Source organism: Chlorella variabilis, assembly GCF_000147415.1.
Source record: "Chlorella variabilis unplaced genomic scaffold CHLNCscaffold_13, whole genome shotgun sequence".
NCBI lineage: Eukaryota > Viridiplantae > Chlorophyta > Trebouxiophyceae > Chlorellales > Chlorellaceae > Chlorella > Chlorella variabilis.
The window spans coordinates 1,161,585-1,188,738 of record NW_005435075.1 but is presented as its reverse complement, the minus strand read 5'-3'; the positions used below and the strand labels follow the sequence as shown (position 1 = coordinate 1,188,738).

The window sequence follows — 27,154 nt, the reverse complement described above, 5'->3', positions numbered from 1 at the left end:
TGCCCTGCTGGCACAGCGTTCTCCGAAACCCCCGCGAGCCCCCCCCGATTGTTATCGACGATCCACAAAAAGTTCCACGCCTGAAGGACATGGCCAAGAAGGGCCAGGGGAAGCCGGGTGCCGGTCGGCCATCCTCTGCAGTGCCGGGGGTCAAGAAGGCAATCTCCAAGAACACTCATGCTGCTAAGAAGACGAAGAAGGCACCTGCTGTGCACGCAGACCCTCAGCAGCAGGCGCCCATCACTAAGGACAAGAGGAAGTCGTTCAAGCGAGCTGCTCTGCACAAGAAGAAAAACAAGAAGCAGAGGAAGGAGGGGGCGCAGCCTGGGGTAGAGCCTGCAGCGACCGCCGCGCTGCCGCCACCGTCACCGGCGGCAGCAGGCAGGCAGCGGGCGGCAGTCAGCAAGAAGCGCAAGCAAGAGCAGCCAGCAGCAGCAGGTGAGCGCGCTACTGTGTCCAGAGTGTGGCGCTCAGCATCTGGCATCAACCCAAACCCCTGTCTGTCTTACGTCGTAATCATGGCCCGTGCGTTCAGAGCCGGCATCGGCACCGCCCAGAGCTGGCAAGAAGTCGGCGGCGTTCAAGGCAGGAGGAGTCAAGAAGGTGAAGAAGGCAGCAAAGAAAACTGACCAGGCACCCGCCTCGGCAGCAGAAGCAGCAAGGCAGGCGGCAGCGGCTGCGCTGGCGGGGCTGGGCCCCGCCGCTCCCACCGCCCAGGCCAAGCCACGGCCTCGGCTGGGGGTGCGGGTGGGGCAGAAGAGCAAGGTCAAGGTGCAGCCAGCGGTGCAGCAGAAGCAGCGAGAGCAGCAGCAGGACGAGAAGAAGAAAAAGAAGAAGAAGAAGAAGCAGGGTGCGCTGCAGGTGTGCCAGGCACAGCAACCGGCAGCAGACCAGCTGCCAGCAGGCGAGCAGCGGGTGAAGACAAAGAAGCGGAAGCTGCAGCCGCCGGCAGCAGCAGCAGCAGCAGCAGCAGCAGGTGAGCCATGCATAGTCGAGAATTGCTGGGGGTGCACCACTGCTGTTGCACCACTGCTCTCCTGCCTGAGCTGGCTGGCCTCAAGCTAGCTCACCCATGGCCACTTCCTGCCGGTGGCTCGGCCTTGCAGAGGCAGCCCCCAGCGCAGCAGCAGCAGCAGCGGCGGCAGCGACCCAGCAGCAGGACCGCCCCAAGCGTCCCAAGAAAGTGCTGGTGGTGAAGCGGGCGGCAGGGAGCAGCCCAGGGGCGCGCACGCGGGCAGCAGCAGCAGCGGCAGCGGGAGCAGCTGGCAAGCCTGCCGTGGCGGCAGCTGCCACGCCTGATGAGCAGCTCAAGCCGGCCAAGCGGCGCAAGCTGGCTGCAGGTGGGGTGGGCTGCGCTGCTGGGCCTCACTGCCAAGCGGCATGCATGCTCGCTCGTCGGCTGCCGGGGTGCTGCTCTGTTGATCGACCCCTTGCCTTTGTTGGCTGGCCCCTGCCGCGCGGCAGGCACCCCTGGCGCCTCCAAGCGGCCGGCAGAACAGCTTGAGGCGGGACGGGTGCTGTACTGTTTCGATACCAACGTGATGCTGCAACCCAGAGAGGGCGGGGTGGCGGAGGCGTGGGCGGCCATCGAGGCCGGCGGCGGCGGCGTGGTACAGGCGGTGGTAGCGCTCAAGGTCCTGCAAGAGGTGCGGTCAGCCAAGGTGCTGAAGAAGGCGGGCGCTGCGGGGGGCTACCAGCTGCTGAAGAGCATGATGGGTAACCACCGGTGCTGCCGCGTGCAGAGGTGAGGAGCGGGGGCATGTGGGGGGGTGGGCCGTGTGTGGCGGCGGCTGCGGGGGAGGTGCATGGCAGGCAGGGGAGGAGCCGAGGAGGCACCCAGTCATGCCAGCAACGCGAGGTGCTGCGTGCCGTGTCCTGCCCCTGATGTGGTTGCTGCCGACAAGGTGTCGGATGGCCGCCTGCCTGCCTGGAGGGGCTGGGTGCTGTCCTGCCTCTGATGGGCCTGTGCGGCTGCCGGCCTGATGGTGTACCGCAGGGAGGACGAGCAGTACCGCCCGCACCCGCTGAAGGTTGGCGCCCAGAAGGGGGACGACTCCATCCTGGATGCGCTGCTCTACTTTGCCTCGCTGGGGGCGCAGGTGGGTGCATGGTGTGCATGCCGCGCCTGCGCCGCGTCGGGGGCCGGGGCTGGGGTGGCAACGGGTCCAGCGCGCGGGCACAGGCAGCGGTCGCCCTCGCACGCAGCGCAGGAAGCGGTCGGGTGGGGTGCGTGCCGTGGAGCGGGGCCCTGCGCCGCTCCCTGGCGCCCTGGCCCCACCGCCTGCCTGCCCACGCACCGCCGCTGGCGCAGGTGGTGCTGGTGACTCAGGACAGAGCCTTCACCCAGAGAGCTCTGGAGCACGACATACCCAGCCTGCACCCCCAGCAGCTGCCCCGCGTGCTGCAGGCCTCCCTGTCCGGGCCCGGCGCGGCGGCCGGCGGCGCCAGCGGCGGACCCTCAGCCGCCGCCGCGCGGCCCGACGCGGCGGCGGGCGCGGGCCCCGAAGCCTCTGCCTCCGCCCCCGCGCCCTGGTCTGCGCTGCTCAGCCGCGAGCTGGCCCTGCTGCTGATGACCCCCGGCTACCAGCGGGCCGTGCTGGGCACCTGCCTCCCGCCCCTCAGCCGAGACGTGTTTGCCGCGCTGGCCGGGCGCCTGCAGCAGCCGCTGGAGCGGGTGCTGCTGGCGGCCACCCAGCTGCTGGCGGGCGCACTCATGGCCCCCGCGGCAGCAGCCTATGGCTACGGCATGGCTGCCGGCGCGCCGCATGCCGGCACGGCGGCAGCGCAGCGGCCCGCCTACGCGCCACCGCCGCAGGCCCAGTTTGGCATGCCGGCGGCGTGGCCGTCTGGCGCGGGCGCCGGCGCCGGCGCCGGCATCGGCGGCAGCCCGTACCAGCAGCAGCAGGCCGCGGCGATGGCAGGTTGGCGGTGGCCGGCGATGCCAGCTGGCAGCCCTCTCCACCCGCAGCCGATACAGCTGGTCGCGCCGGCGCGGCCGCCCAGCTCCTGGCAGTTCCCGCCTGGGCCCACGCTGCCGCCGCCGGGTGCACCCCAGGCGCAGGCATCAGCAGGCACCGGCATTTCGGCGGGGGCGCCGCCGCCTGCGCCGCCTTCTTCGCCTCCCTGGGGTGGCTTCTTTTGGGAGCGGCAGCCGGCGCCGGCCCACGTGCAGCAGCAGCAGCAGCAGCCCGAGCCGCCGCCCAACCTGCCGCCTCAGCAGCAGCAGCAGCAGCAGCAGCAGCCCGAGCCGCCGACCAACCCGCCGCCTCAGCAGCAGCAGCAGCAGCAGCAGCCCGAGCCGCCGCCCAATCCGCCGCCTCAGCAGCAGGTGCAGCAGGAGGAGCAGCAGGATGGGCAGGAAGGGCGCAGGCGCTCTGGGCGGGCAGGCAGCAGCCCACCTGGTAACGCAGCGCCGGCACTAGAAGCAGCAACAGAGGCAGACGAGATGCAGCCAGCGACTGAAGCAGCGGAAAGTATGCATGTCGAGGCGAATGCTCAGGCTGAGGCCGAGTCTGAGGAGGAGGAGGAGGAGGAGGAGGAGGGGGATGAGGAGCAGGAGCGGCTGCTGTCGCTGGTGCGCCCGCTGGTGCTGGGTGCGATGTGCGCGCTGCCGGGGCGCCGCGGCACGCTGCGGCAGGTGCAGGCGGCGATCCTGGGCGGCCCCCACCTGCGCGGCTGGCTGAGCTGCAAGCTGTGTCGCAGGGAGGGCGGCGTCAGCAGGCAAGTCGAGGCCTTGCCATGGAGGCCATCCGCAGCAGGGCGGACCTGTCCATTGTCGGCCCGCGCACCGTCCTTGCCCTGAAACAACCCAAAACAACGCGCTTGCCGCGCCGCCTCTGCCCGCCTTCCGTGCAGGTGGCGCGCAGCGGCGAGGACGCTGCTGCGCCGCCCGTCTGTGGCGCGCAGGGACGGCTCCGTACCGCAGGGCGGGCAGGCGGGCGAGGCTGTGTACCGCCTGGCGCCCTTTGCCCTGCACCTCGACTGGTAGGCAGGGGAGCGCTGCGCAAGGCCAGTTTTCTTCACACATTGTATTCACACAGGCCGGCATGCGCTTCACACCTCACATGCAATCCAATCCAGGGCCTTCACCGCATGCCAATGTTCAGCGAGAGCGCGTTCCTGCATTTGCCCTGAATTGATACATCGCCATTGATACATCGCCATTCCATTGTTCCATGTGATGTAATGCCACACCATTGTTTGTGTTCTACAACATAGTTGCGGTCCCGCGGCGGTCCCGCGGCGGTCCCGCGGCACGCCAGCAGCAGGAGATGAGGGGGCGGCAAGGGACAGCAAGAGCTACGGCCGGTCAATGCACAAGCAGCAGCGGGCTGGGTGCGGTACCGGCGGCTGAAGCCCCGTGCATGCGGGCCGCTCATCCCGCCGCTACCTCCGCCTCCTGCTGCTGCTGCTGGTGCTGGTGCTGCTGCTGCTGCTGCTGCTGCCCCGGCTGCCTCAGCTGCTCCATGGCTTGGATCTGGAGGGCCAGATGCTTCACAACGGCCCGCCCGGGCCAGTTGACCCACCAGCGCTGCATCTGGATGTGCTGGTGGGACAGCAGCGGCAGCAGGGTGGCGCCAAAGCAGACGTCCACCCGCCGCCAGGCCAGCGCCTGCAGCCGTGTTAGCATCTCCTCCACACGCTGCTCCTCGGGGCTGGGTGCGCCCAGGCTGCTGCTCCCGACGGCAGCGCCGCTGCTGCTGCTGCTGGCGACTCCACCGCCGCTGGCTTGGCGTTCACCGGCCGCTGCCGCCTGCCCCAGCAGGGAAGCCGGCCTGCTGGCACCGGGGCTGCCACCCATAGCAGCAGGCGCCTGACCACGGGCTTCCATATCCATGATGCCAGCCAGGCCCTGCCTGCCCACTGTCAGCTGCTGCTGCGAGCTGCCTGCGGGCCCCGCCGGAAACGCCGCGTACTGCGACGCGCCCTCCACGCCCGCCGCCACCGCCGGCAAGGCGCCGCTGCCACTGCCGCCGGCAAGCTGCCCCGCGCTGCGAGCCCGCAGGATGGCGTCCTCGCTGACCTGGCGCCCCTCGCCGCTGTGCAGCGCGGCGGCGGCGGGGGTGGCGTGCAGCGCGGGGCGCTGGTGCGGCGCCCAGGCAGCCTCCAGAGGGTCCTCCCGCACCACGCCTGTGCCCCTGCAGGCCAGCAGGCGGCAAAGCACACAAGCTTGGAGCTTCCCACAGCAGTACACGGCTCGTGGCGGCACATGGAGCCAGTTGCAGGCACGGTTGGTGGCGGCACATGGAGCCAGTTGCAGGCGCGGTTGGTGGCGGCACATGGAGCCAGTTGCAGGCACGGTTGGTGGCGGCACATGGAGCCAGTTGCAGGCGCGGTTTGTGGCGGCACATGGAGCCAGTTGCAGGCGCGGTTGGTGGCGGCACATGGAGCCAGTTGCAGGCGCGGTTGGTGGCGGCACATGGAGCCAGTTGCAGGCAGGGACGGCAGGTAAAGGCGGGGCGGCTGGCTGGCCGGCTGCGGTGGCAGCAACAAGCAGCCCGGCTGCGTCCCTGCCAGGGCATCCCTCACCCGCCCCTCGCTCACCTCCCGCTCTTAGGGGGCAGCTCCCCCAGGCGGCGCAGGGAGCTGTTGGCCCAGCCCACCAGATGGTCGCCTGAGCTGTTGGCGTACAGGGTGCGCGTCTCAAAGGCGGCCAGAGCCGACATGAACAGCAGGCCCTGCAGGGCGTGGCGGGGAGGCATGCAGACGCATGCATGCATGCGTGCGTGTGCGGTGGTGGAGGAGGTCGAGGGGGCGAAAGGAGTGCCTGTTGCCCGGGGAGGAAAGAGCGGCAGGGGGCCGCAGGGAGCAGGCACGGAGCACGCGAGGGGCAGGTGGCAGCCCAGCCCACCTCCTGCGGCTGGTCCTGAGTCAGGCGGTACAGCAGCGGGGGTCGACGGCGGCCGCCGCCGCCGGCGCCGCCGCCTGGCCTTGCATCGGCTGCTGGCTGCTGCGCCCGGGCCTGCGGCGCCGCCGGCGAGCCGCCTCCCTCCTCGTCATCTGACAGGAAGAACTGGCGCCCCACCCGCCCCATCGTCAGCTCAGACACGGGCGCCGCCAGCTCCTGCGGCAGCGGCGTGGAGGCGTGGAGCAGATGAGCAGGAGGTGTGGGGCGAGGCAGGCAACTGCGCGCCAGCTGCAGGCCGGCCGGCAGGCCGGCAGGCAGGTGCTGGGTGTCACCCTCGGCACGCTCCGAGCAGCCCACCGCTCACCGACACGACGCTGTGCACGGCGCCTCCCATTGCCGGCAGCGCGGACAGCCAGCTGATGAGCGGTACCTGCGGCAGCCAGGGGGAAGCTGGGCGGCACGCGGCTCATCGCCCAGCGACCCGCCGACACAGCACGGCATGGAGCCAGGCGGCAGCGGCGCAGTGGCCCCGCACCCATCCCCAGGGGCAGCAGGGCGGCCCACCCCCGCCCCGGGGAGCGCCCGCCGCCCACCTGCGCCGGGTTGCGCCGCGCGTCGCAGCCCAGGTGCGGCGTGGCCATGGCCACAAAATGGCACGGCGCCAGCCCCGCCATGGTGCCCGCGGCCGGGTCGTACAGCCTGCCCGCCGCGTAGCGGCTGATCAGGCCGCCCATGGAGTGGCCAAGGATGGAGATGCGGGTGAGGCCCGGGTGCTGCGCCGCCACGCGCCGAATCTCCTCCGCCAGCCGCTCCCCGCACACGTCCACCCCCTCAAACGTGCGCTGCCGCTCGTTGCAGTGCGACACAAAGAGCAGGGTGCTGGCGGGGTCCAGCTGCTGCGCCAGCAGCTCGCTGATGGCCTGCACGCAGGGCAGGGGGCGGTCGGGGGAGACTCACACACACTGTGCGGCTGGGGCGCCTGGCTTCCTCCAGACGGAACCGCAGGCCAGCTCACCCGCCAGTTGTCGCGGGTCCCAAACAGCCCGTGCACCATCACCACCAGGTGCGACTTGGCGGGCTGGCCTGCCGCCGCGTCCGAGCCCTGCAGGCCATCCAGCACCTGCGCGCCGCCGGCAGGCGCCGCTGCCGCCAGCGCGGTGGCCTGCCCCCGACGGCCTGGCGGCCACCAGGCAGCCAGCTGCTGCAGCCAAGTGCTGCCCATGGCCCGCTGCTGCCGTCCCTGGCCGCCCTGGGCAGCGCCAGCGCGCCTCCTCCTGCCGAGTGCGACGGATGAGGGTGGAGGCGGCGCTGCGCAGGTTGACATGCCAATTTGATCGCCGTGTCACGCAGCCTGGGCCCCGAGGGGCCGCAACAAGGCCGGTTTCAGCGCCATGGGCAGGCCAGCCTGGGTCCTTGCTGGCACCCTGTGCGCGGCCCTCAAGCGCCCGCCTGCGCCTGCCTCGCCCTCTTCAAAGTCTCTCGTTGGAAGGAGGCAACCTTCACGGGTCCCCTGCCTTCCCCGCCTTTTACAGGCCACCAGAGACCAGAGTGAGTGCGGCGCTGCTGTGGGCTTGCAGCCCGCCCCCCTGCTTGGTGCTGGCTTGCATACCGCGCTGCCCTGCCCGGGATGGCTCTGCCCGCCGCGCGAGCTGCATGCCAAAGTGGTGATGCGGCGGCGATGGGGCAGCGGCGCACCCCAGCATCTAGCTGGCAGGATGCAAGAGCGCCAGGGTGCAGACGCGCCTCTCTGCCACAGCGCTCACCGGCTGGCCCTCCCGCCCGCCCGCCGCCGCCGTCGGCCTTCCCCATGCCCAGGCTCCTGACCTGCTGCCGTCCTCCTGCACCCGCCCTGCAGGCACCATGGCTCCCAAGGTTCGTCGCGCCACAGAGGAGAATGTCCAGCTGGGCCCCGCCACCAGATAAGTGCCCGCCGGTGGGGCTGCGGAAGGGAGACGTCTACAGGAGGGAGGGCTGCTCCTCGAAGCCCCTGCCCGCCGTGCATCGTGCTTACGGCCTGCGTGCCTGCCCCTCCCCCCGCCTGCTGTGCTGCACGGAGGGCGAGCTGGTGTGGGGCGTGGCCCACATCTTTGCCTCCTTCAACGACACCTTTGTCCACGTGACCGACCTGTCGGGCAAGGTGCGGGGCATGACAGCTGCCGCGCGAGCATGCAGGATTGCATGCTGGTGGGGCTGGAGGGCAGCAAGCCGAGGGCCAAGCGGAGCGGCAGCCGGCTAGGGCACGGCTGCGGGGGCTGCGTGGCAGCCGGGCATGGGAGCGAGGCGCACGTGGGCACTCCAGGCGTTGGGGTGGAGCCCGCCAGCAGCCAGCCAGCCCGCCTAGGGGCCAGCCAACTGTCGCCGGCCCGCTCAACGGCCGCCTCGGCTCGACTCTCCGCGCTGCAGGAGACGCTGGTGCGCGTGACCGGCGGCATGAAGGTGAAGGCCGACCGCGACGAGTCGTCGCCCTACGCCGCCATGCTTGCCGCACAGGACGTGGCCGTGCGCTGCAAGGTGGGTGGGGCGGCAGGCCCGCCGCGGTGCCGCTCGTTCACCCAGCTGCACACACACCCTGCCTCCCGGGCCGCCAGTGCTGCCACCTGCCTGCAATCCCGCGCTCGCAAGCGCAAGCTGACCTCCCCATGCGGCACAACACCCCCTGCAGGAGCTGGGCGTGAACGCGCTGCACATCAAGCTGCGCGCCACCGGCGGCAACCGCACCAAGACCCCCGGCCCCGGCGCCCAGTCCGCCCTGCGCGCTCTGGCCCGCTCCGGCATCAAGATTGGGCGGATTGAGGACGTCACTCCCATCCCGACCGACAGCACTCGCCGCAAGGGCGGCCGCCGCGGTCGCCGCCTGTGATCGCACCCATCCAGACGGCGGCATGCACCCTCAGCTGCGTCGTTCTGCACTGCTGGGCGTGCTACGGCTTGGTGGTGTGCACAGTGTAAGAGTTCTGCTGTGAGAATGAAGGAAAGTGGCGGAGAGGGGTATGAAATGCGGCGGCGCCGCCGCATATGGCACAATGATCAAGTGTGGCACAATTAGAGTCGATGCTGCCAGCTCGCTTGTAGCGGGAAGCGGGCATCCACAGGTCTTGATGGCGCTGCCAGTATGCACAAGGCCTGCCGAAGCTTACGCGCCATGGCTGGCTGCCGCCGACATCACCGCGCCTCGCGCAGCCGCGGATCGCGCTCCTGCTGCTGCCGGTGCTGCGGGGCTGGGCTGTAGCTCTGTCTTGAGCGCCGCCCCTCCTCCGCCTGCTGCCGCTCCAGGCTCCATCAGTGCCGCTGGCACAGGTAGCGGGAACTGCATGAGCGATTGCGCGGGGCACAGCAGGCATTCGGCTGTCAGCTGTTGGGCAACAACTCCCAACCATTCGGCCGCTGCCTACCTGCAGCCTGCTCTGCGGAGGGCAGGCCGCCGCCGCCTTCCCCTGCCCCCTTGGAACAACAGTTCTGCAGCTCCGGCTCGCTCCCATGCCACCAGCCCATGACCGTTACAGAAAGTGTAAATGCACCCACCCAGGCGCCCCACCTGGCGCAGCACATGCCGGATGTTGGCCTCCACCCGCTGCTGCTGCTCCTTGTCGGCCGGCGTGAGCACGCGCCGCACCTCCCGCCCCGCCGCAAGCTCCCGCTCCAGAGCGCTCTGCTCGTGCTGTTGGCTGGTGGCTGCAGGGGCGGGTGGGGGAGCAGCCGGTGTTGCAGAGGAGGGAGCATGCACGGCTGGCATGCGGAGCCTGCCTGCATTGTATGGCAGGCACAGGAGCACACACGACACCACGCACCCAGCGACAGTGGCGCCAGGTCTCGCTGCATGTCCCGGAACGCCGCCTTGAGGCTGAACATGCAGCGCTGCTGCGGCACATGGGCGCGGAGGGCAGGAGCGCGGGCGCGTGGGTGGCGGCGGCGGCAGCAACCCCCAGAAGCATGCAGTCCAAGCAACGCCTGCCCACTGGCGGACCGCACGCTGAGCTCCCATCCTACCCCCCACCCCACCGCTCCCAACCATATGCCGCCGCCGCCGCCTCCCACCATGCGCGCCAGCAGGGCAGCCTGCAGGCTGGGCGCCTGGTAGATGGATCCGTCAAGGATGTAATAGAAAGCAAGGGTGGTGATGGCGCCGCCGGCGTGGCGGTACAGCTTGCGCAGGATGAACAGGTGCGGCGGCTGCGAGTCGGCCAGCAGGTACTCCACGCCCTCGCCCACCGCGCTGCAGCGGCGCGGCGGGGGAGGCAGGGCGCACAGGCGTGTTGCTGCGGGGCAGGGTGCCGCCGGCAAGGGAGCCGCCTGCGAGGCCCGGTTGCGGGCGAGCTGGCCGGGCCCCACTGGGCCCCCCTGCCTGTTCCCTTCCCGCCGCCGCTTCTGGAAGCTTTGCGCTGCTGCACTCACGGCGGCTGGCCGCGGGGCTTGCCCGCCAGGAAGCCGCGCTCGTTGGCGCAGGCTGGGTCGTAGAAGGGCGAGAGGGAGAAGTAGTCGAGCACGGTGCCGTGGTGCAGGCCAAAGGCGGCCAGCCACAGGTCATCCCGCCAGCAGGTGCCGGTCAGGTCCTCGGTCACCACCTGGCTGGGCACCTCCCCCGCCGCCGACATGGCCCAGGGCCGATGCTCTCAACAGGCGGGGCGCTGGAGCCGCGCTGGTCAGGCCTGCAGCGGGTAGCGGAGGCCTGGTGGGCAGCGGCGGCGGGGCGGCGGCGGGGGTTTGCCAGCAGCGCGGCGCACAGGGCGCTGATGGGCTCAGTGTGCAGGCCACATCGCGCCACCGCTGTTCTTCACTGCTGTGCTGCTGCCGCGCACACTGTAATGCGATGGCTGGTGGCTACAGGCGCTGGTTCTATTGCTTGTACTATTGCTTTGTTGTTTTGTACTCCTCATCAGCGAGGTGTGCGCGCGCTATCAGGCCATCAGTCAGGGCCGTACATTGACCGTCCAGCTGGTGCGGCGGCGGCGAGTTGTGCCGCCCAAGCCAGAGCCTGCCCGAGAAAGGCTGCTTCGGGAAGGGGAGATCTTTACACAATACCTTTAGTAATCACTCAATGCGCACGTGTGCACCCAGTGGGCAGGCCAGACAGCGCTGCGCAGCGCTGGACCATCCGTCATGGCTAAGCTTGGCAGGTGGGCTTCTGATTGGTGGCGGCAACACACATGCACATGCACATGCACACAAATGTGATCCGACAAACATGGCAAAGGGATCACAGAAATATCTCTGAGGAAGGATAACAGAGCGCTGAAGCTGACAACAGAAGGCGGGGCCGTCCCTCGCGGAAGGGACGCAAGACACAACCACATAACATTAAGCAGTGCGCAGGACAAGGGCAGCCTCAGTTCAGGTGCTGCTTGATGGGGCAGTTTTGGCAGCTGGCTGCGACAACACAAAAAAACTACAAAACAAAGAAGAGTTGCTGAGGCCGCATGGCAGAAAAGGGGTGGCCAAACACAGCGGGCTGGCCTGCAGGCAGGGATCCCTTCCGGAAAGGTGTGATGGCGGCTAGGGCTGGCTGTGTGGGCACGGGGTGCTCACGTCCAGGTGCGTGGGATGCGGGCGGTGTAGGTGGGGGTGGTGGCGTTGCCCGACTGCACTGTGAAGAAGTCGACGACGAGCTCATCGTGGTGGAAGGAGGCAAACACAAAGCCTGCAGCAACAAGGTGTGGGCGTGGTGGTGTGTGGGCGGGGGGCGGGGCGGAGATGTGGTGTGCTTGTGTTGCGGGCGCGTGCGGTGCCGGCGCGGCCACCACACATTGCTGCGCGCGCCCGCCCCAGCCCGCCGCTCACGCGCACCGTTCTGGTCCAGGTACTTCACGCTGTCCACCACGCCGTTGGCCACGCCGGTCAGCTTGCTGCCGGCGCCGGTGACGACGATGTCGTATGTGTAGGTGCCGTCCACGGCGTGGCGCAGGTGCTCCAGGTCGTGGTCGTGCCCCGCAAAGTACGCCTGCACCTTGTGCTTCTTCAGCACCGGCTCCCAGGTGCTAATGATGCCGCGGTTGTTGCCGTGGTCTCCGTTGCTGCGGGGCGGGTGGTGCCCAATCACGACCTGCGGGCGGGGCAGGGCAGGCAGGGCGGCGTGGGAGGGAGCGGTGAAGATGAGATGCAGAGGCAGCGCCAGGGCGTGGGGGGCAGAGGCTGCGAGGGCAGGCCCTGGAGGAGAACAGGCAGCGGCAGGTGGCTGTGGGTGTGGCGCTGTCTGTCTGTCTGTTACAACCGTGTGGCGCTGTGCAGAGGCTGGTGGCAGGGAGGCAGACGCGGCAGGGGTGCGCCTACCCACCTTCCAGGGAGCTGTGGAGGCTCCAAGCATGGCATCAACTGTGGCCAGGATGGCATCGATGCTCTGCGTCAGGATCCCTCCTGCATCCAGGCGGGCCGAAGGGCAGCGCCAGTGCAGGCGTCAGGTGGCAGGTGGCGTGCGACCTGGCACAGCGCACAGAACAGCCAGGCATGCCAAGCGTGCCAGGCCGTGTGGCAGCGCACCAGGGCACTTGGCCCAAGTCGTGGCCAGGTAGCCAGCAATGAAGGGGCTGGTGTCAATGAAGAAGATGTCCACGCTGCAGGCCCAAGCGTGCGGAGGGTGCAGCGCTGAGTGGGAAGCCCTCCTGTCACGCAGGTCACTGCCGCCCCGACGCACACACGCATCACGGGCGCCCACCCACCACCACCCCTGCCACTCACTTCCCGTTGCCCGTGCTGAGGGTGGTGGTGCGGTAGGCATTGAAGCGGGGGTTGCGCAGCTTGATGGCTGGGTCCAGCTGCGGGCAGCAAGGCGAGAGCTGGTGAGCGGCGTGCCGGCCCGGCATCCGGCACCAGCGCCTGTGCCCTGTCCAGCACGTTTGATTGTGTTGCGGCGGCGGTGGTGGCGGTGGTGGTGGTGGTGGTGGCCAGACGGGCATCTGGTGTGGGCGGCAGCGCAGGGGTGGGCCGGCAGCGGTCCACGAGACGATGCAAGCGCCGGATGCGGCGGCGGCGGGGTGACGCTCACCTGCCAGTTTGGCGAGTTGGGGCAGCCGCCCGGCTGGTCGCAGTTTTTGGCGCCATCGCAGTAGTCGTGGTTGCCCAGCGCCAGGTGCCAGGGCACGTTCTGCAGGAGGGCGCGGCGCCAGCGCGGCGTGAGTGCCAGCTGGCTGCCAGTGGCGGGCAGGGCCGGAATGGCGGGGCAGGCAGGCAGGCGTGGCGTGCGCCCCGCCGGAGCAGGAGCTGGGCGCACCAGCGAGGGCGCTGAGTAGACGTTTTTGAAGGACGAGTCGAACTGGGGGTCGGCAGCAGACACGAGGCTGCTGGGGTAGAAGTTGTCACCTGCCAGAACGGGGAGTGGGGCAGTGACAAGGTGCAGAGCTCTAGGCAGCGCATCCAGCCCGCTGCTCGCTGGCGCTGTGGCAGCACGTGCGGCGGCTGCGAGGCTCACCAGTGCTGATGATGAACTCGGGCGGCCGCTTGGCAGCTGTGCTGGCCATCAGCGCTGCCGTGCTGGTCTGCTCCACGATGCCCAGGCGGCCCCAATCACCCAGCTGCAGGCAAGGCAGCGCGGCACCACAAGGCATTGGGTGGAGTGGCTCCACCCTGGGGCACACGGCAGGCTTGAGAGGGGCAGCCCGCGCAGGCGCAGCTCGGCTGCAAGCATAAGCAGCTGTGGGGCGGCCAGCAGCCTTCAGCACAGCTCACCGCCATGAATGACACGGAGGGGCTGCAAAGGGGAAGAGAGGCAACATGGGCAGGCAGGCAGGCATGTCAGAAGGGAGGGGCGAGCAGAAGGCAGCATGCGGAGCGACAGCACCACAGGCCAGCCAGCCGTGCTCAGGTTGCAAGGGCAGCAGACCCCAGGCCATCGGGCAACCTACTTGGCCCTGCACAGCACGTGGGCAAGGCAGGTACCCAGGTGTGAGCCGCACAGGGGCGCAGAGGGCGGCCACCGCCGGTGCAGCGGTGCAGGCCAGGGGAACTAGCTTGCGCCTGGGACTTGGCCTGGCGCCTGCGTGCCTGCCCCACGGCAGGCTGGGGGGAGCCGCTCACCACGCCAGCACGGTTGTCTTGTTCTGCTTGGCGGCGTCTGAGTAGGCCACCACCGGGTTGCCATCCTTGACCGCCACGTCGACGAAGCGGGCCATGCCGGCAGAGATGCCTGCGGGGCGGCGCGGGGAGCGGCATGGGGGCCAGGGCTGGAGCGGCAGCAGCTGGCGGTGCTGTGCCGGATAGAAGGGGCATGGCGCCACGCAGCGCAGACAAGACAGTCTGGTGGCCCTGGGCTGAGGGCTGGGGGGGCGGCTGGAAGCAGGCAGGGGCGGGAGGGAGGAGCCGGCAGCGTTTGTGATTGCGGCCAGGGCCGGGGCAGCGCGGAGGCTGCTCACCGGCGGGGCCAAAGGCGCGCCACGACGCCCCGCTCTTGTACCGCTTCACCGACACCCTGCCGCCCGCCCCCGCCGCGCCGTCGGCGAACGCCAGGAACGGCAGGCCCGCGGCGTCCAGGGACAAGGACAGCGCCGCCGGCAGCGAGGTGGTGGCCACCACGCCCGCGGTGGGCAGCTTGGTCCAGGCCACGCCCGTCCAGCGGCTGGCGGTGGCCTTGGGCTTGGTAGGCGTGGCAGGGTCGTGCTCGATGTAGCCGAGCACCGGGTTGGCGGCGGCGTCGAGGCGCAGGCGCAGGCTGGACACGGGGTGTGCGGTGAAGCCCGCGGGGCCCACGGCCACCCAGGACAGGCCGGTGTCGGCCAGCTTGCGCACGGTGGCCTTGCCGCCCTTGTTGGCGTCGACGTAGGCGATGACGGGGAGGCCGGCGGGGGTGAGGGCGATGCGGGTCCAGGTGGCGGCGGCGGGGGTGAAGCCCCGCCGCGTCACGTTCTTCCACACGCCCGCCACCAGCTTCATCACCGTCGCCTTGCCGCCCACCGTCTCGTCGCTGTAGATCACCCAAGGCACGCCCGCGCCGCTCACCGCCACATTGGTGAAGGCGGCGCCGCCGGTGCTGAAGCGCCTGCGGGCGGCGGCGGCCGCGCGGGGGCAGGCAGCATGCAGGGGTGGGTGGCTGGTAGCCGGCCGCGTGGGAGGAGCAGCCAGCTGCGGGGGCGCCCCAGCCAGGCGCGGCCCGCGGCAGCGGCGGCGCCAAGGGCGGGAGCCACGGTGCGCAGCGGGCGTTTTCAGGGCAGCCCCCGCAGCGCGCCTGCGCCCCGCGGCGCGCATGAGCCGGCGTTGCTGGCGGCACACTCACGGGGCGCCCACGTTGTCCCAGGCAGGCGGGATCTTGGCGGCGTTGAACCTCTTCACTGTGATCTTCTTGGAGTTGCCTCGGTAGGCGATGTAGGGGTCCATGGCCGGCCCCAGCGCCAGGCTGATGTACTCAGTCTTGCCGCTGTGGATGTTCACCGGGCCCACGCCCGTCCTGCGGGGCAGGTGCAGGCGGGGCGGGGCGGGGGCGGCAGCCGGGGCGTGAGGGCAGGGAGGGATGGCGGCGGAGCGGCAGCCGCCAGCGGCCGTCGAGGTGCGGCATGCACGGCCCCATGCCCGCCCGCCAGCACATCAGCTGCACACGCACGCACGCACACGCCCTTCCAGGCCCCCCACAGGCACAGCCACCCGCGCCGCCACCACCAGCGCACCAGCCAGTGGCCGGTGTGTACTTGCGGCAGGTCATGTTGCTGGTGGCATCGCTATAGGCGACCATGATGGTGCCATCCAGCGCCACCGCCATGCTGTTCCAGCTGGCCTGGCTGGCGGACACGCCCGTGGGCAGGCCCAGCACCGTCCAGCTGGGCACGGGGGCGGCGCCGGCCACGCCGCGCGCGCCTGCACACAGGGAGGTGCGGGGGGCGGCGAGCACGGCAGTGATGGGTGCCTGCAGGGCTCGCTGCAGCGGGCGCATGCCTGGCCGGAGGCATGGCTACAAAACATACTGTGCACATCCCGGCCAGGCACGCGGCTTACCCAGGCAGAGGAGCAGCAGGGCGACGGGCGCCAGGGCGACGGTGCACCTGGTACTATGCGGCAGGCTGGCACAGGGGCTGGCAGCTCTTGCCCGCCGCTGAGCGCCCCGCGCAGCGCGGCCACCGATCAGGGCCATGCCTTGCCGTAGCTGCGAGCAGCGCAGCTGTGTGCTGGCCGCGGCCTCCCACTGGGATGATGGGGAGCGCCCGCTGTTGGCCCGCCTCTTGAGTGGAAACGCACGGGGTACAAGCCCGGGATCTTGAAAGCTTTGAGAGCGTTGATCTGGTGATGCACATGTGGAGAGGGGGCTGTGGCGGTAGCTGGAGCTATACGGAAGTTATCCAGCAATCTGCAAAAACCAAAACTGCATCACAGATGAGCGGCAGGTGCTGGGAGTCATCCCCAAGCGCAGGTTCCCACCAAATGAACCCGTTTTCAGCGAGTTTCACCGCCGGGTTTGTTCTGCTCATCGCTTTAGCATTCCAATTGGAGTTCTGTGAGGATAGGGAGGCGCCCTCGCGGAGCGGGGCCCCGCGCATCGTTGTGAGCGCTCCCGCTGCGCGAGCTCATCCGGCCAAGCGCCGGATCATATCTCCTCTAGGGGTATTCGGCATGTGAGTTAGGCGGTCGCGGTGGCCTGCAAGCGCCCGCCAGTAGCCGCCAGACCCAGCCATGTGGGTGCCCGGCAGTGGCAAGGCACCCAGCCAGCCGGTGGGCCGTGCCAGGCAGGCAGGATTGTGTACCCCAGCCACATCATCGTCCCTTTCAGGATGTGTAGGCCATGTGAAGTGTTGCAGCACGATGGAAATGCAGACCTGGGGTGTGGGTGGGGACGGGACGGGGGGCGTGGCGGGGCCGACGCTTAGCCCGCCGCCCATGTGTCAAACGCATCTGGTGTGAATAGTGAGGCGTGCCAGCCCGCCTGATGCATGCAACACCGTTACCATACCGAAACACGAGGAGCCACTTGAATCGAGGGTGCTGGCTGGTGGGCCGTGCGTGGGCTTTCGGAGGAACACTCCCCCGGCGCCGGTGCCGGTGGCCGGTGGCCTCCTGGCCATCTGCATTGCCGTGGTATGAAGCCCATTTGCTTCCACTGACGACCGATCTGCGGCCAAGTTCGCACTCCGACCGTGTTTACCCTGCCGCGAGGGGGAGCCGACTCCCCCTCCGTAAGTTTTGCTCCCCCAAGCTTGCCTCAGGTCCGAGTGAAGCCGCCAGTGGGTGGTTGCGAAGACTCTGCAGCACCCCCTGCCTAGGGCCGCGTCCCCAGCTCGGCGGTCGCTTTGAAGCCTGCACAGGCGCCCCTCATTGCTCGCAACTGAACCCACTGTTGTGCACATAATCCCCTGTGCCGCAGGCGGACGTAGGGGCTCGGAGCCATGGCACCGCCTCGTTGCCGCCTGGTGCCGCCGCCGCTCACTCAACTCCTGCTGCTGGGCCTGTTCCAGGGCCTTGGCGCCGTGATTGTAGAGCCAATCGATGTCCTCCCTGTTGCCTATGACTACCTCCCCTTCCGCGCACCAGGCGGCTGCACGGGGTTGCCTCTCTTCCCACTTGGTCGCACGTTGGACGAGCAGGTGTGGTCTGTGCCCGCAGCATGCTGCTGGTGATGTTCTGCAAGGATGGCAGGAGCGACATGGTGCGCCGAGTCATTTCAACCCACCCTGCCTATCCTGGTATAGGCAGACCAGGCCAAGCTTGATTGCCCCAAGTATGGGGCGAGATGGGCCTGGAACCGCACCGTGACCCTGCAGACACCAAGCGGCTCCTACAACGTGCAGTACTGCACCCTGTGCCAGCCCGGCCTCGACCAGTGCATTCTCAAGTGGTGAGTGCCCCAGCCAGCTGGCTGGCTGGCAGGGCGGTCCAGCGGTGGGGACCCCGCTTGGGCAGCCCGACCACCACCACCCAACTATATGCACATGCACAGCCGTCCCCGGCACTCTGGCCTGCCACCAGCACGCCTTACCCTAAGCCATTGATCCCGCACCTTGCCACCCAGGTTTGGCACCCCGTCCTTGTGCAAGGGCGAGTGCCCCGCTGGTTGGACGCCTGTGGCACAGTCCTCTATCCTAAACGACCAGCCACAAGACGACCCAGCCTACCCCTGGTATGGCACCGAATGCTCCTCGGGCACCAAGGTGCTGTGCAAGCTGTGTGGACGCAAGGAATGCAACGGGTGCACGTACACCTGGTGAGTGGAGGCGGCGTGGCGTGTGGGTCTGCGAATTCGGCCTGTCGCCCGTGCCACAGCTGCACCCTACCCAATCCAGCCATCGCTGCGCCTCCCTGCTCCATGCGCCTCTCTTGCTGCGGTGCAGGAGGGGAACCGCACCCAGGTGCTACGACACTTGCGATGCGGGAGAGACGGTGGTGGCAACGGACAGATACGGCGGCGGCGCACTCTGCATTGGCGGCTATGGCCACAAGTTCCTGTGCGAGGTGCGCCTGCGTGGGGGGCCACTGAGGAGTGCGCCCGCCCTGCCCGCCGCTGCTCAGGCATGGTGCCACCGCTGCTGGCTCGCAGAAGTGTGCGTCACCCATCTATGATACGTACGATCCGAGGCAGTGCAGCCCGCCCAGCGACTGGCAGGGGACTGCCTGGATGTGCCAAGGTGAGGGGACGGCATGCCTGCTGCTGCTCGCTGCTGGCCGCAGGGCCGCCTGGCGCGGCTGGCAGTGTTGTGACCGAGAAGGGTGGCAGCCGATTTTGTCACTGCCAGCCGCAGTGCAGCTGTCACGTCTGCCATGCCCACCCTGCCTGATCCATTCTGCCTGCAGGCGAGTGCAAGGTGGGCCAGTATGTGTACGCCCGAGACAAGCGGGGCGACGGCGCCAAGTGAGCTCCCTCCAGAATGCGGCACGTGTTTGTCGGATGGCTGGGCTGCTGGCTGGCCTCTCCAACCTATCCACATGGCCTGCTCTGGATCAGTCACCGTGCCTGGTCTGGTTCTCACTGTTTTCGCTGTGCCCTTCGCTTCATGCAGGTGCTCGCATATCTATGGTAAGCTGGCAGCCGCGGGCCGTCTGCCATGCTGGTGCCGCCATCAGGCTCAGGCAGATGTGTGCTGGTGCCGCGCTCTACTCAGTCAGGCCGGTGATCGGCGTTTGCTGCATTGCTTCTTTGCAGGGTGGAAGGTCCGGTGAGCACGGTTGGCAGGGCGTGCAGGAGAGGGCATCCACCTGCAGTGCACAGCGTGCATTTCTTGCACGTCCCGCCACCCACACACGCGTGCTTCTGCCCCGTGCAGGTGCCAGACCTGCCCCTTGCTCTCGACCTCGATCACCCTTGATGCTTCCCAGCCGGTTGCTGCAGCTGGTGAGGGTCGCCGCTGCCTGCCAGCAGCTGCTTTAAGGGAAACCGTCTGAATGCTGTGGCTGACAGAGCCGCAAGGCACTACCACACCACGCCCACCGCCATCCTCCGTGCAGCGGCTGGCGGCAAGTGCTACAAGCGCAAGTGTGGGGCGGCCCGCCGCTGCGCCCGCTTCACCGACAAGCCCGCCTTGCGGGTGCCGGGCGTGACCACCTACGGCGGGTGCTGCAAACAGTGCCGCACTGTCACTGGCTGCCTGAGGTTCCATGTGGGGCCCTCTGGCTGCGCCATCTATAGGACCAGGCCCCAGGCGCCGACCGTCAGATCCAAGCGCTTCACCGCTGCTTACCGTGAGCTGTGCCGTGATGGTCACCTGAGCTGCACCAGCAGCGCAGGGCCGCCCTCGTGTGCTCCAACCGCCAGTGTCAGGCGTTACCGTTGTCTGCTATGCAGATGTGCTGGCCGCTTAGAAGCAGCGAACTAATGGACTGCTCAGAAGAATACTGCGGGGCTGCACAACTGGCTCCAGCATGCACCCAATGCTCCTCTTGGTAAATGGGGCCCCGCGATGCCGCCCTGCTGCCCCTCCACCGCCACCACCACGGCACTCGTGGGCGCTGCCATGCCGGCGATTCGCTGCTCGTACCGGCTCTGCATGAGGCGCTGCATCAATGTTGCAAGGCCACTTCCTTGTAACGGCAAGGTCATCATCTCTCCCCAGTGCAGTAGCTGATCAGCGGCAAGACAACCCAGCTGCAGAGGAGGCCAGCGGTCACGGCCGTCCGATGCCATCAGTGAGGCTGCAAGCGCAAATAGGAGAGTGTGTACTGTATCTAACTGCTGATGGGTTGGGTAACAGTTATGGTACAAGGCACAACACTGGCATGCACAGATGGTTGAATGGATGGATGGCAAAGATGAATGCGCTGATGCTGGGAGCAAAATGCAGGGAGCGTCGAACAGACATTGTGCTTGACACAATGCATCGCGCGCCAGACAGCAAAGGGGATTGAAAGGCACTGTTTGAGAGCCAGGCTTGAGGTCTGGGTCTGGTGAGCTGCCGCCCGCAGTCTGGGTGGCTTTGGCCGTGGCGCGAGCAAACGGAAGGGCGGATGTACAACCAGCTAGTGTATCATCTCAGCTGCAGGCATTAAGCGGAAGCAAGGTGCGTGGATTCGTGAGGTAAGGCGCATTTGGTGTGGCCTGCATGGAGCAGCCAGCACCAGCCTGGACCTGAGGTACAGCTCCAGGAAATCGCGTTAAACCAGCGTCTCACCTGGCGGGGCTGGGCACATTTTGCCGCGGCGAGCTTGATACAGCATGAGCCTCGCCGTCGCGCTGCCAGCTCCAGCTAGGCATGCCTGAAGTGCGGCAAGAGCTGTTGCATCAGGCGACAGCAGATGCAACCATTTTGGCGCCTGGGCGAACAATGGCGGGAGCGGGTGCCGGCAGCGCATGGCGGCGGGTCTTTTGCCCCACCTTGTGCGCTGCTCCCTGGGGCCTCCACCGCGTTTCCACTGACGACTGGAGTGCTGGGCTGCTCCTGTAGCCCCCTGCTGCGTCGGTGCATGGTCAGCCCAGGGATTGCAGCCAGGGCGGCGACTCCATAAGATGCCCACACCAGCGGAGATGACAAAAAGAAGCGCATGTGTTTGTGATGACCTCAGTGGGGGCGCCGGGGTGGGAGGGCCGGGCAGGGTTATTCCCCAAGCTGATACTCGCATGCGGGGGCTCTGAGCCCCGCAGAGGCTGGCCTTGTGCAAGCATAGCCTGACTGCCAGGAGAACTGCCGAAACACTGCGCCAGGGAGGGAATGCCCCGTCAGCATAGCGCGCCCGCCGCGGTGGAGAACCTTGTTGTGTAAACAACTCTGGAAACAACTCTGGCCCACCTTGTGCTGCGTCAGCATGTCCACTGTCATCCGCCTCTGCAGCCTGGCGGTGCTGCTGCTCGCTGCTGCTTTCCCTCCGGTGGCAGCACAGGCACCTGCCCCTGAAACGGTGGATTGCCCTGCCATCGCATTCGCCATGCAAACGGCCTGTGCACCCGAGATTGATGCAGGTGGTACGCCGTGCATGACTGCCGCCTCGCAGCGCTACCCTTCCAAGACGCGCTGTGGCGTTTGCGAGCCTATCTGAGGCTCAGACGTGCACCAGACTGTGTGTTTGCTGCAGTGTCCCTGGCCTACTGGCGCACCTCAACCACGCCGCCCACCGAGGCGCAGGTGGCAGAGGCCACCGCCAACCTCGAGTCCGCTGCGCTTCCCAGTGCCGGCTGCTGCGACCTGCTCAGGCCGTTCCTGCAGGCCGACTGCCCCTGCACCAGGTGTGTGGCTGCGACCTTGGCATGCAGCGCCCATCCCCGCTGCTGGCAAGCATCCTCCCCGCATGCCGCCTCTGCTGCCTGCTCGCCTTGCCTGCAGCGTCTACCAGCGCGCACTCATGCTTCGCGGGTTCCACCCCGCCGTTGGGACGGGCACTTCCGGCATCATGGCGCCGGGGTGCGGCCTGAGCTATGCGGCCTCCTGCCCCTAGGGCCGGGCAGCCGGGCACCAGCTGCGTGTGACGGTTCAGCGGATCTGGATGAATTCAATTGATGTTACATGCATAGCCAGGCAGGCAGCACAGGACGTTTTGCTGTTCCCTGCGACAACAAGAACGAGGTGCAGAAGCACTCAAAAGAGGGAACAGATTGATGGGATCCCAATCGGGGAGTGCCATCAAATGGTCAAGGAGGGAACAGAGGTTCAGGCGGGCGAGCTGTGTGGGCAGAGCGGGAGGAGCCCCATTGGGTAGCTCACGACAACTCAGAGGGAAAACTGCAGCCGAAGGACAGTGCCTGTGAGGAAAAGCTTGGAGAGGCAAGGGCAAAGCAGTGCAACGAAGGCCGAGGATTGGGATTGCTGAAAAGGCTGCAAGGGAAGACGCTCGTGAATGCAGGGGTGGACCCTTAGATGGGCGCAGTGATCTTGGGTGTGCAGCTGCGGGTGTCCAGGCGTAGAACAGGCTAGAGGTCTTCACCGGATGCGCAGGCTGTACGTGCGCGGCTGCTCCGAAGGGCCTGCAGGCGGTGGCGGGGCGGAGGCCAGTGGCAGTCAGTGCGGCATCCGTCAGAGTGCGTCCCGCGCCACAATGCAGCAGCCACGATGCATCCAGACACAGGAGGATTCAAGAAGCAGACACAGCAGCAGCGCTTCACTGCCGCGCCTCAAGCTCTGGGCTCACCCGCCAGCCGCAGAATGTCGCTGAAACTGTCGCGTTTGCCCATGAACCAGGATGAGAATCCCAGGCCCACGACCAGGCCGTGGGCCAGCGGGTGCCGCAGCACCGCGCCCACCACCATGCTACAATATGTCAGCAGGAGAGGACTAGCGCCGTGAGGTGCTCCTCCAGGAGCACAAGGCGCCCAACAAAAGTCCAGGCCACAGGCGAGCAGCCTGGCCAAGGCCGGGATTGGGCAGCAGGACACAGCGCGCCGAGGCGGGCGGCGCACCCGACGGAAAGGGGCTGCGGGCAGGCTAAGCCAATCGAATATGCTACATTCGGCTGCAGAGATGTTTTGAAGCAGATCTACCAGTCTGGTTGCTTTCAAAGGCTGGCAGACTGGCGTTGGCGTCACAGTAGCAACCGAAAGAAGCCAGAGCCGCCAAACCGCACACCATTGCCGCCTGCACTATAGGGGCTGTCAAGCCTGTAGTGTGGGGTCAGATGAGAAGAATAGAGCCATGACCATCACCACATGCCACCAGTGCAATTTAGTTAACCAATTTCCAGTCGCGCAAACAAAGAGGTTGGTGTTCGCTGCTCCTGCTGGGCCGCGGCACACGTCGGCGGCGGCCAAACCGACACCGCCTTCCGTGGGCCTTCTGCACAGCCGCCGTGATCCTCCTGCCTGCCACTGGCGCCATGAAAGCCGACATCGTGGGGCTGCTGGCATGCAAGCGTAAGCAAGCACCAAGAAGCATAGCGCACTGGCCTTTGGGTGCAAGGCGCGCTCGGTGCGCTGCCGCCACCTGCCGGTGCTCCCAACTTTGGCGCTGGCTGCGCCGCGCGGGCCGTTATTCTGCCATTGGCAGGCTTGCATTCCTTCCCCACCGCGCGCACCGCCCGTGCAGGGCACTGCCGCTCCTCACCAGTCCGAGTTCCACCTCTCCGGTGCTCCTCCCGCCGCCCGGCGCGGCTCAACACTTCTCGTTTCTCAAATTACAAATAGGGGAGCCCCGTGCCTGAGCGCTGCGGCAGGCCTCTGCCAACTCCAGGTAAATTTGGGCCGCGGGCGCTGCTGGGCGGGCCCGCCGGCGCGGCACGGGCGCCTTTCGGGCGGTCCGGGGACACGCAGGGCCTGGGCGGGGAGCCCGGCGCCGAGGGGCGCCCGGCGGCAGCACCTCCTCATCACGCGCTGGCCCGCCTGCTTGAGCGGGCCCCTGCGCTCCGGGCCCCAAGCGCAGTCGGCGGGCAGGCCCTGCGGAGTGGCTTCACCGGCCATCGGGCGCCTCTGAGCTAGGCAGCTGGCTGTTGCGTTGGGGGTGGCCGCCCTTAACACCGACGCCCTTTCCCCCGCGCGCTTCACGCCTGCAAACCTGCGCGCTGTGCCCCTCGCTGCAGGCCAGCAATGGTCTCGGAGCTGGGTGGCGGCCAGCCGCTTAGCCCAGCGGCCAGCCTGCCGCTGGACACGCAGCTGGAGGCGGCATACCCCGCGGGCGACGTGTCGGCGCCGCCCCCGCCCCCTCCGCCAGCCGCTGCAACACAACCGCTGCCCACATCGGCACCGGCTGCGGAAGCCTTGCAGCACCCACAGCAGCAGCAGCAGGCAGGCGCAGACGCCATGGTTGTGGACGGCTTCCAGCCGCTGTCGCGCAGCCACAGCCCCGCGCTGAGCCTCGCCGCGGCGCTGCGTCAGCCGCCCGGCGAGCAGCCGCTGTCGGGCTTTGTGCCGCTCAGCGAGATGGGCGGCAGCGGGCCGCCCACCGCCGCCGTCTCCATGCAGCAGCAGCAGCCCTCCACCAGCCCCGGCAGCTCCGAGGAGGAGCCTTCCAGCCGGCCGCTCGACCGCCCCGCCAGCGCGGCGGGCTACGAGAGCGGCGACGACATGGATGTGCTCAGCATGCAGCACTGCACCAACTGCACCGGCACGCTGTGGGGCCACATCTGCATGGTGAGCGGCGGGGCGGGGCTCGGGAGCAAGCAGCAGGGGGCTCGGGGGCAGCGGCGCCGCGCGCCGCTTGCGAGCGCGGGCCTGCAGCGCGCGACGCCTCCATGCCCGCGCTCATCCCCTGCCGCCGCCGCCTGCCTGCGTGTGCAGGACTGCGGCCACATGCCCGCCCACGACGCAGACATCTTCCACCCCACCGTCGCCTCGGCCACGGCGCTGCACCGGCCGCGCCTGCAGGTGCGCGCCCGCGGCCCCCGCGCGCCCGCATTCCCGCGCCGCCTGCGCCTGTGCCTGTGCCTGCGCCTGTGCCGCCCGTGCTGCCTGCCGGCTCCACGCACAGCCCCTTCCCTCCATGCCGGCTTCCTCCACCCGCCGGCTTTCTCCACCCGCCAGCCCCACCCCTCCCCGCCCCTCCCCTCCCCGCCGCTCCCCCCCCAGGGCGACGCGCTGGCTGTGCTGTGCTGGGACGAGCGCATGGAGCTTCACGAGGAGGGCGGCCCCAGCATGCACCCCGAGCGCCCCGACCGCGTGCGCGCCGTCATGGCTCGCCTGCAGGCCGCGCAGCTGGCGGGGCGCTGCCGGCGGCTGCCTGCGCGGGAGGCCACGCCGGCCGAGGTGCAGGCCTGCCACATACCCGAGCTGCTGGAGGCGGTGGATGTGCTGTCGGAGCAGGCGCGGCTGCAGGGCGGCGCAGGGCTGCACTTCTCCCCAGGTGGGGCGGCGGGCAGCGGCAGGCAGGCATCAGGCGGCTGCCTTGCCGGCGGCGGCGGCAGCCGGGAGAGGAGCGAGGGGGGCGCGGAGGGTGGGGGGCAGCAGGCGGGGCTGGGGCTGGCTGGGGTGGGCCGGAGGGCGCGCGCCCCGCGCCGGAAGCAACGCTCTGCTGCCGCTTCCTGCTGCACCACCGCTGGCAGCGCCCGCACTCTTACCTGCCTGCCCCTGCTCGCCTGCCCCTGCCCGCCCCGCAGATACGTACGTCAACCAGCACACTGCGATGTGTGCCAAGCTGTCTGCCGGGGCGTGCGTGGACGTGGCGGCAGCGGTGGTTCGCGGCGAGGCGCGCGCGGGCGTGGCGGTGGTGCGCCCCCCCGGCCACCACGCCGAGAGCAACACGGCCATGGGCTTCTGCTTCTTCAACAATGCGGGCATCGCGGCGCGCGCAGCGCAGGTGGGGGTGGGGGTGGCGCAAGGGCGGGGCGGGTGTGGCTGGCGACAGCCGGGGGCGCCGCCCGCTGCCGTGGCCTCGAGCGGCGCTGGCTGGCAGGGGCAGTCGCCTGGCTGGGGCTGGTGGCTGCCTGGCCCTGGTGGCTGGTGGCGGCTAGCAGCGCACATCGGGGGAGGGCCTGGCCAGCCGACGGCTTTTGGGCTGAGCCGCGCGGTGGGCAGCGCGCAGTCGCACTCCCCCTGTCTTGACCCTGGTGCCCCCTCCCCTCCCCTCCCGCTCCCCAGGCCGCGGGCGCCGAGCGCGTGCTGGTCCTGGACTGGGATGTGCACCACGGCAACGGCACGCAGCACATCTTTGAGGGCGACCCCTCGGTGCTCTACATGTCGCTGCACAGACACGACGGGTGCGGCGCAGGCGCCGCGCCGCGCGCCGGACAACCGCCTGCTGCTTGCTGCCGGGCAGCTGCCATGCTCCCCCTGCCTGGCGGCTTGCCCCGCGCGCCTGCCGCCTCCCGCCTGCCCGCTTCCGCCTGCGACTCGCCCGCCTGCCACACGGGCTGTGCCTGCCCTCCGCACCCCCCACAACCTGCCCTGCCTCGCCACCTCCCCTCCCCCTTTCCCCCAACCCCACCCCCGCCCCCGCAGCGGCTCCTTCTACCCCGGCACCGGCGCGGCGCACGAGGTGGGTGAGGGCGAGGGCGCGGGGTACACCGTCAACGTGCCCTGGCCCTGCGGCGGCATGCGCAACGGCGACTACCTGGCTGCCTTCCACCACCTGCTGCTGCCCATCGCCTACGGTGAGCCGCTGCGCCTGCTTGTGGGGGGGAGGGGAGGGGAGGGGAGGGGGCTGCCTGGCGCGGCTGCACGGCGCGGCTGCTGGGGCCGGGGGCTGCCTGGCACGCCTCCATCACCCCCTGACCTCGCCTTGCCCTCACACCCAAGCACACCCACACCACACCACTCCCCCACCCCACACCCACCTACCACCACCGCTACCACCACCCGCAGAGTACGCCCCCGACCTCGTCATCATCTCTGCCGGCTTTGATGCGGCGGAGGGGGACCCCATCGGCGGCTGCCACCTCACCCCCGAGTGCTACGCCCACATGGCGGCCCAGCTGCAGCTGGTGGCCCCCACCGTGGCGCTCCTGGAGGGAGGCTACAACCTGCTGTCCACAGCCAAGGGCACAGAGGCGGTGGTGCGCGTGCTGCTGGGCGAGCGGCCGCCGGCGCTGCCGCCCGGAGAGCAGGCGGCGTGTGAGTACGGCATGGCGGCGGTGGCGCAGGTGCGGCGGCCGGGCGCTTGTTCGGGGAGGGCTGGGGCTCATGTTGGCTGGTGGTGTGGCTGGGGCGCGTGCCGGCCGGCGGGGCCGGCTGGCGGGGCTGCCGTGGGCCGCAGCGGCGGGGGCGGATGGCTGGGTGGCTGGGGGAGTTGTTGCGCGGTGGCGGCCAGCCACAGGCAATGTTGAGCTTTGCGGCCACCGCTCGCCGCGACCCTGCCTGCCCGCCTGCCTGCCCCCTGCCCCCGCATCTCTCCCTGCCCCCCTCCCCGCAGGTCATGCGCATCCAGTCGCGCTATTGGGACTGCATGCGGGGCCTGGTGCAGCAGCAGTTCAAGGTGCTGGCGGCGGCGGCGGCGCGCCAGGAGCAGCTGGCGGCGATGAAGGCGCGACGGCAGGAGGCGGCGGGCGCGGGGCTGGGCCCCGCCTCTGGCTCCGACCTGTGCGGGGAGGAGGAGGAGGAGGGGGAGGCGGGGGAGGAGGTGG

General features: G+C 69.0%; 6 protein-coding genes across 6 annotated transcripts; 3 read left to right on the top strand and 3 right to left on the bottom strand.

The window, feature by feature from the left end:
* Positions 1–89: 89 nt before the first annotated feature.
* Positions 90–3,988, top strand: CHLNCDRAFT_135403 (hypothetical protein; the record flags this gene model as incomplete). Its single annotated transcript, XM_005846760.1, has 7 exons — positions 90–438; positions 536–976; positions 1,107–1,340; positions 1,465–1,744; positions 1,997–2,099; positions 2,312–3,693; positions 3,856–3,988. The coding sequence occupies 7 exons, from the start codon at positions 90–92 to the stop codon at positions 3,986–3,988; spliced, it is 2,922 nt and encodes a 973-aa protein (XP_005846822.1).
* Positions 3,989–4,375: 387 nt separating this feature from the next.
* CHLNCDRAFT_135402 (hypothetical protein) lies at positions 4,376–7,070 on the bottom strand (the record flags this gene model as incomplete). Its single annotated transcript, XM_005846614.1, has 6 exons — positions 4,376–5,138; positions 5,545–5,678; positions 5,852–6,064; positions 6,213–6,278; positions 6,442–6,768; positions 6,864–7,070. 6 exons carry the CDS (start codon positions 7,068–7,070, stop codon positions 4,376–4,378), a joined length of 1,710 nt encoding a protein of 569 aa, XP_005846676.1.
* Positions 7,071–7,708: 638 nt separating this feature from the next.
* On the top strand, positions 7,709–8,708 carry CHLNCDRAFT_135401 (40S ribosomal protein S14; the record flags this gene model as incomplete). Its single annotated transcript, XM_005846759.1, has 4 exons — positions 7,709–7,720; positions 7,905–7,985; positions 8,252–8,359; positions 8,511–8,708. The coding sequence occupies 4 exons, from the start codon at positions 7,709–7,711 to the stop codon at positions 8,706–8,708; spliced, it is 399 nt and encodes a 132-aa protein (XP_005846821.1).
* A 273-nt stretch (positions 8,709–8,981) lies between these two features.
* Positions 8,982–10,440, bottom strand: CHLNCDRAFT_135400 (hypothetical protein; the record flags this gene model as incomplete). Its single annotated transcript, XM_005846613.1, has 5 exons — positions 8,982–9,155; positions 9,384–9,520; positions 9,637–9,706; positions 9,884–10,061; positions 10,241–10,440. 5 exons carry the CDS (start codon positions 10,438–10,440, stop codon positions 8,982–8,984), a joined length of 759 nt encoding a protein of 252 aa, XP_005846675.1.
* Positions 10,441–11,744: 1,304 nt separating this feature from the next.
* Positions 11,745–13,440, bottom strand: CHLNCDRAFT_24571 (hypothetical protein; the record flags this gene model as incomplete). Its single annotated transcript, XM_005846612.1, has 6 exons — positions 11,745–11,885; positions 12,117–12,177; positions 12,274–12,393; positions 12,784–12,923; positions 13,050–13,138; positions 13,248–13,440. Coding segments are annotated over 6 exons (744 nt in total), but the record flags the coding sequence as incomplete, so codon positions are not given.
* Positions 13,441–24,731: 11,291 nt separating this feature from the next.
* Positions 24,732–26,857, top strand: CHLNCDRAFT_24556 (hypothetical protein; the record flags this gene model as incomplete). Its single annotated transcript, XM_005846758.1, has 5 exons — positions 24,732–24,939; positions 25,193–25,392; positions 25,674–25,792; positions 26,034–26,185; positions 26,397–26,857. The coding sequence occupies 5 exons, from the start codon at positions 24,732–24,734 to the stop codon at positions 26,855–26,857; spliced, it is 1,140 nt and encodes a 379-aa protein (XP_005846820.1).
* Positions 26,858–27,154: the final 297 nt, after the last annotated feature.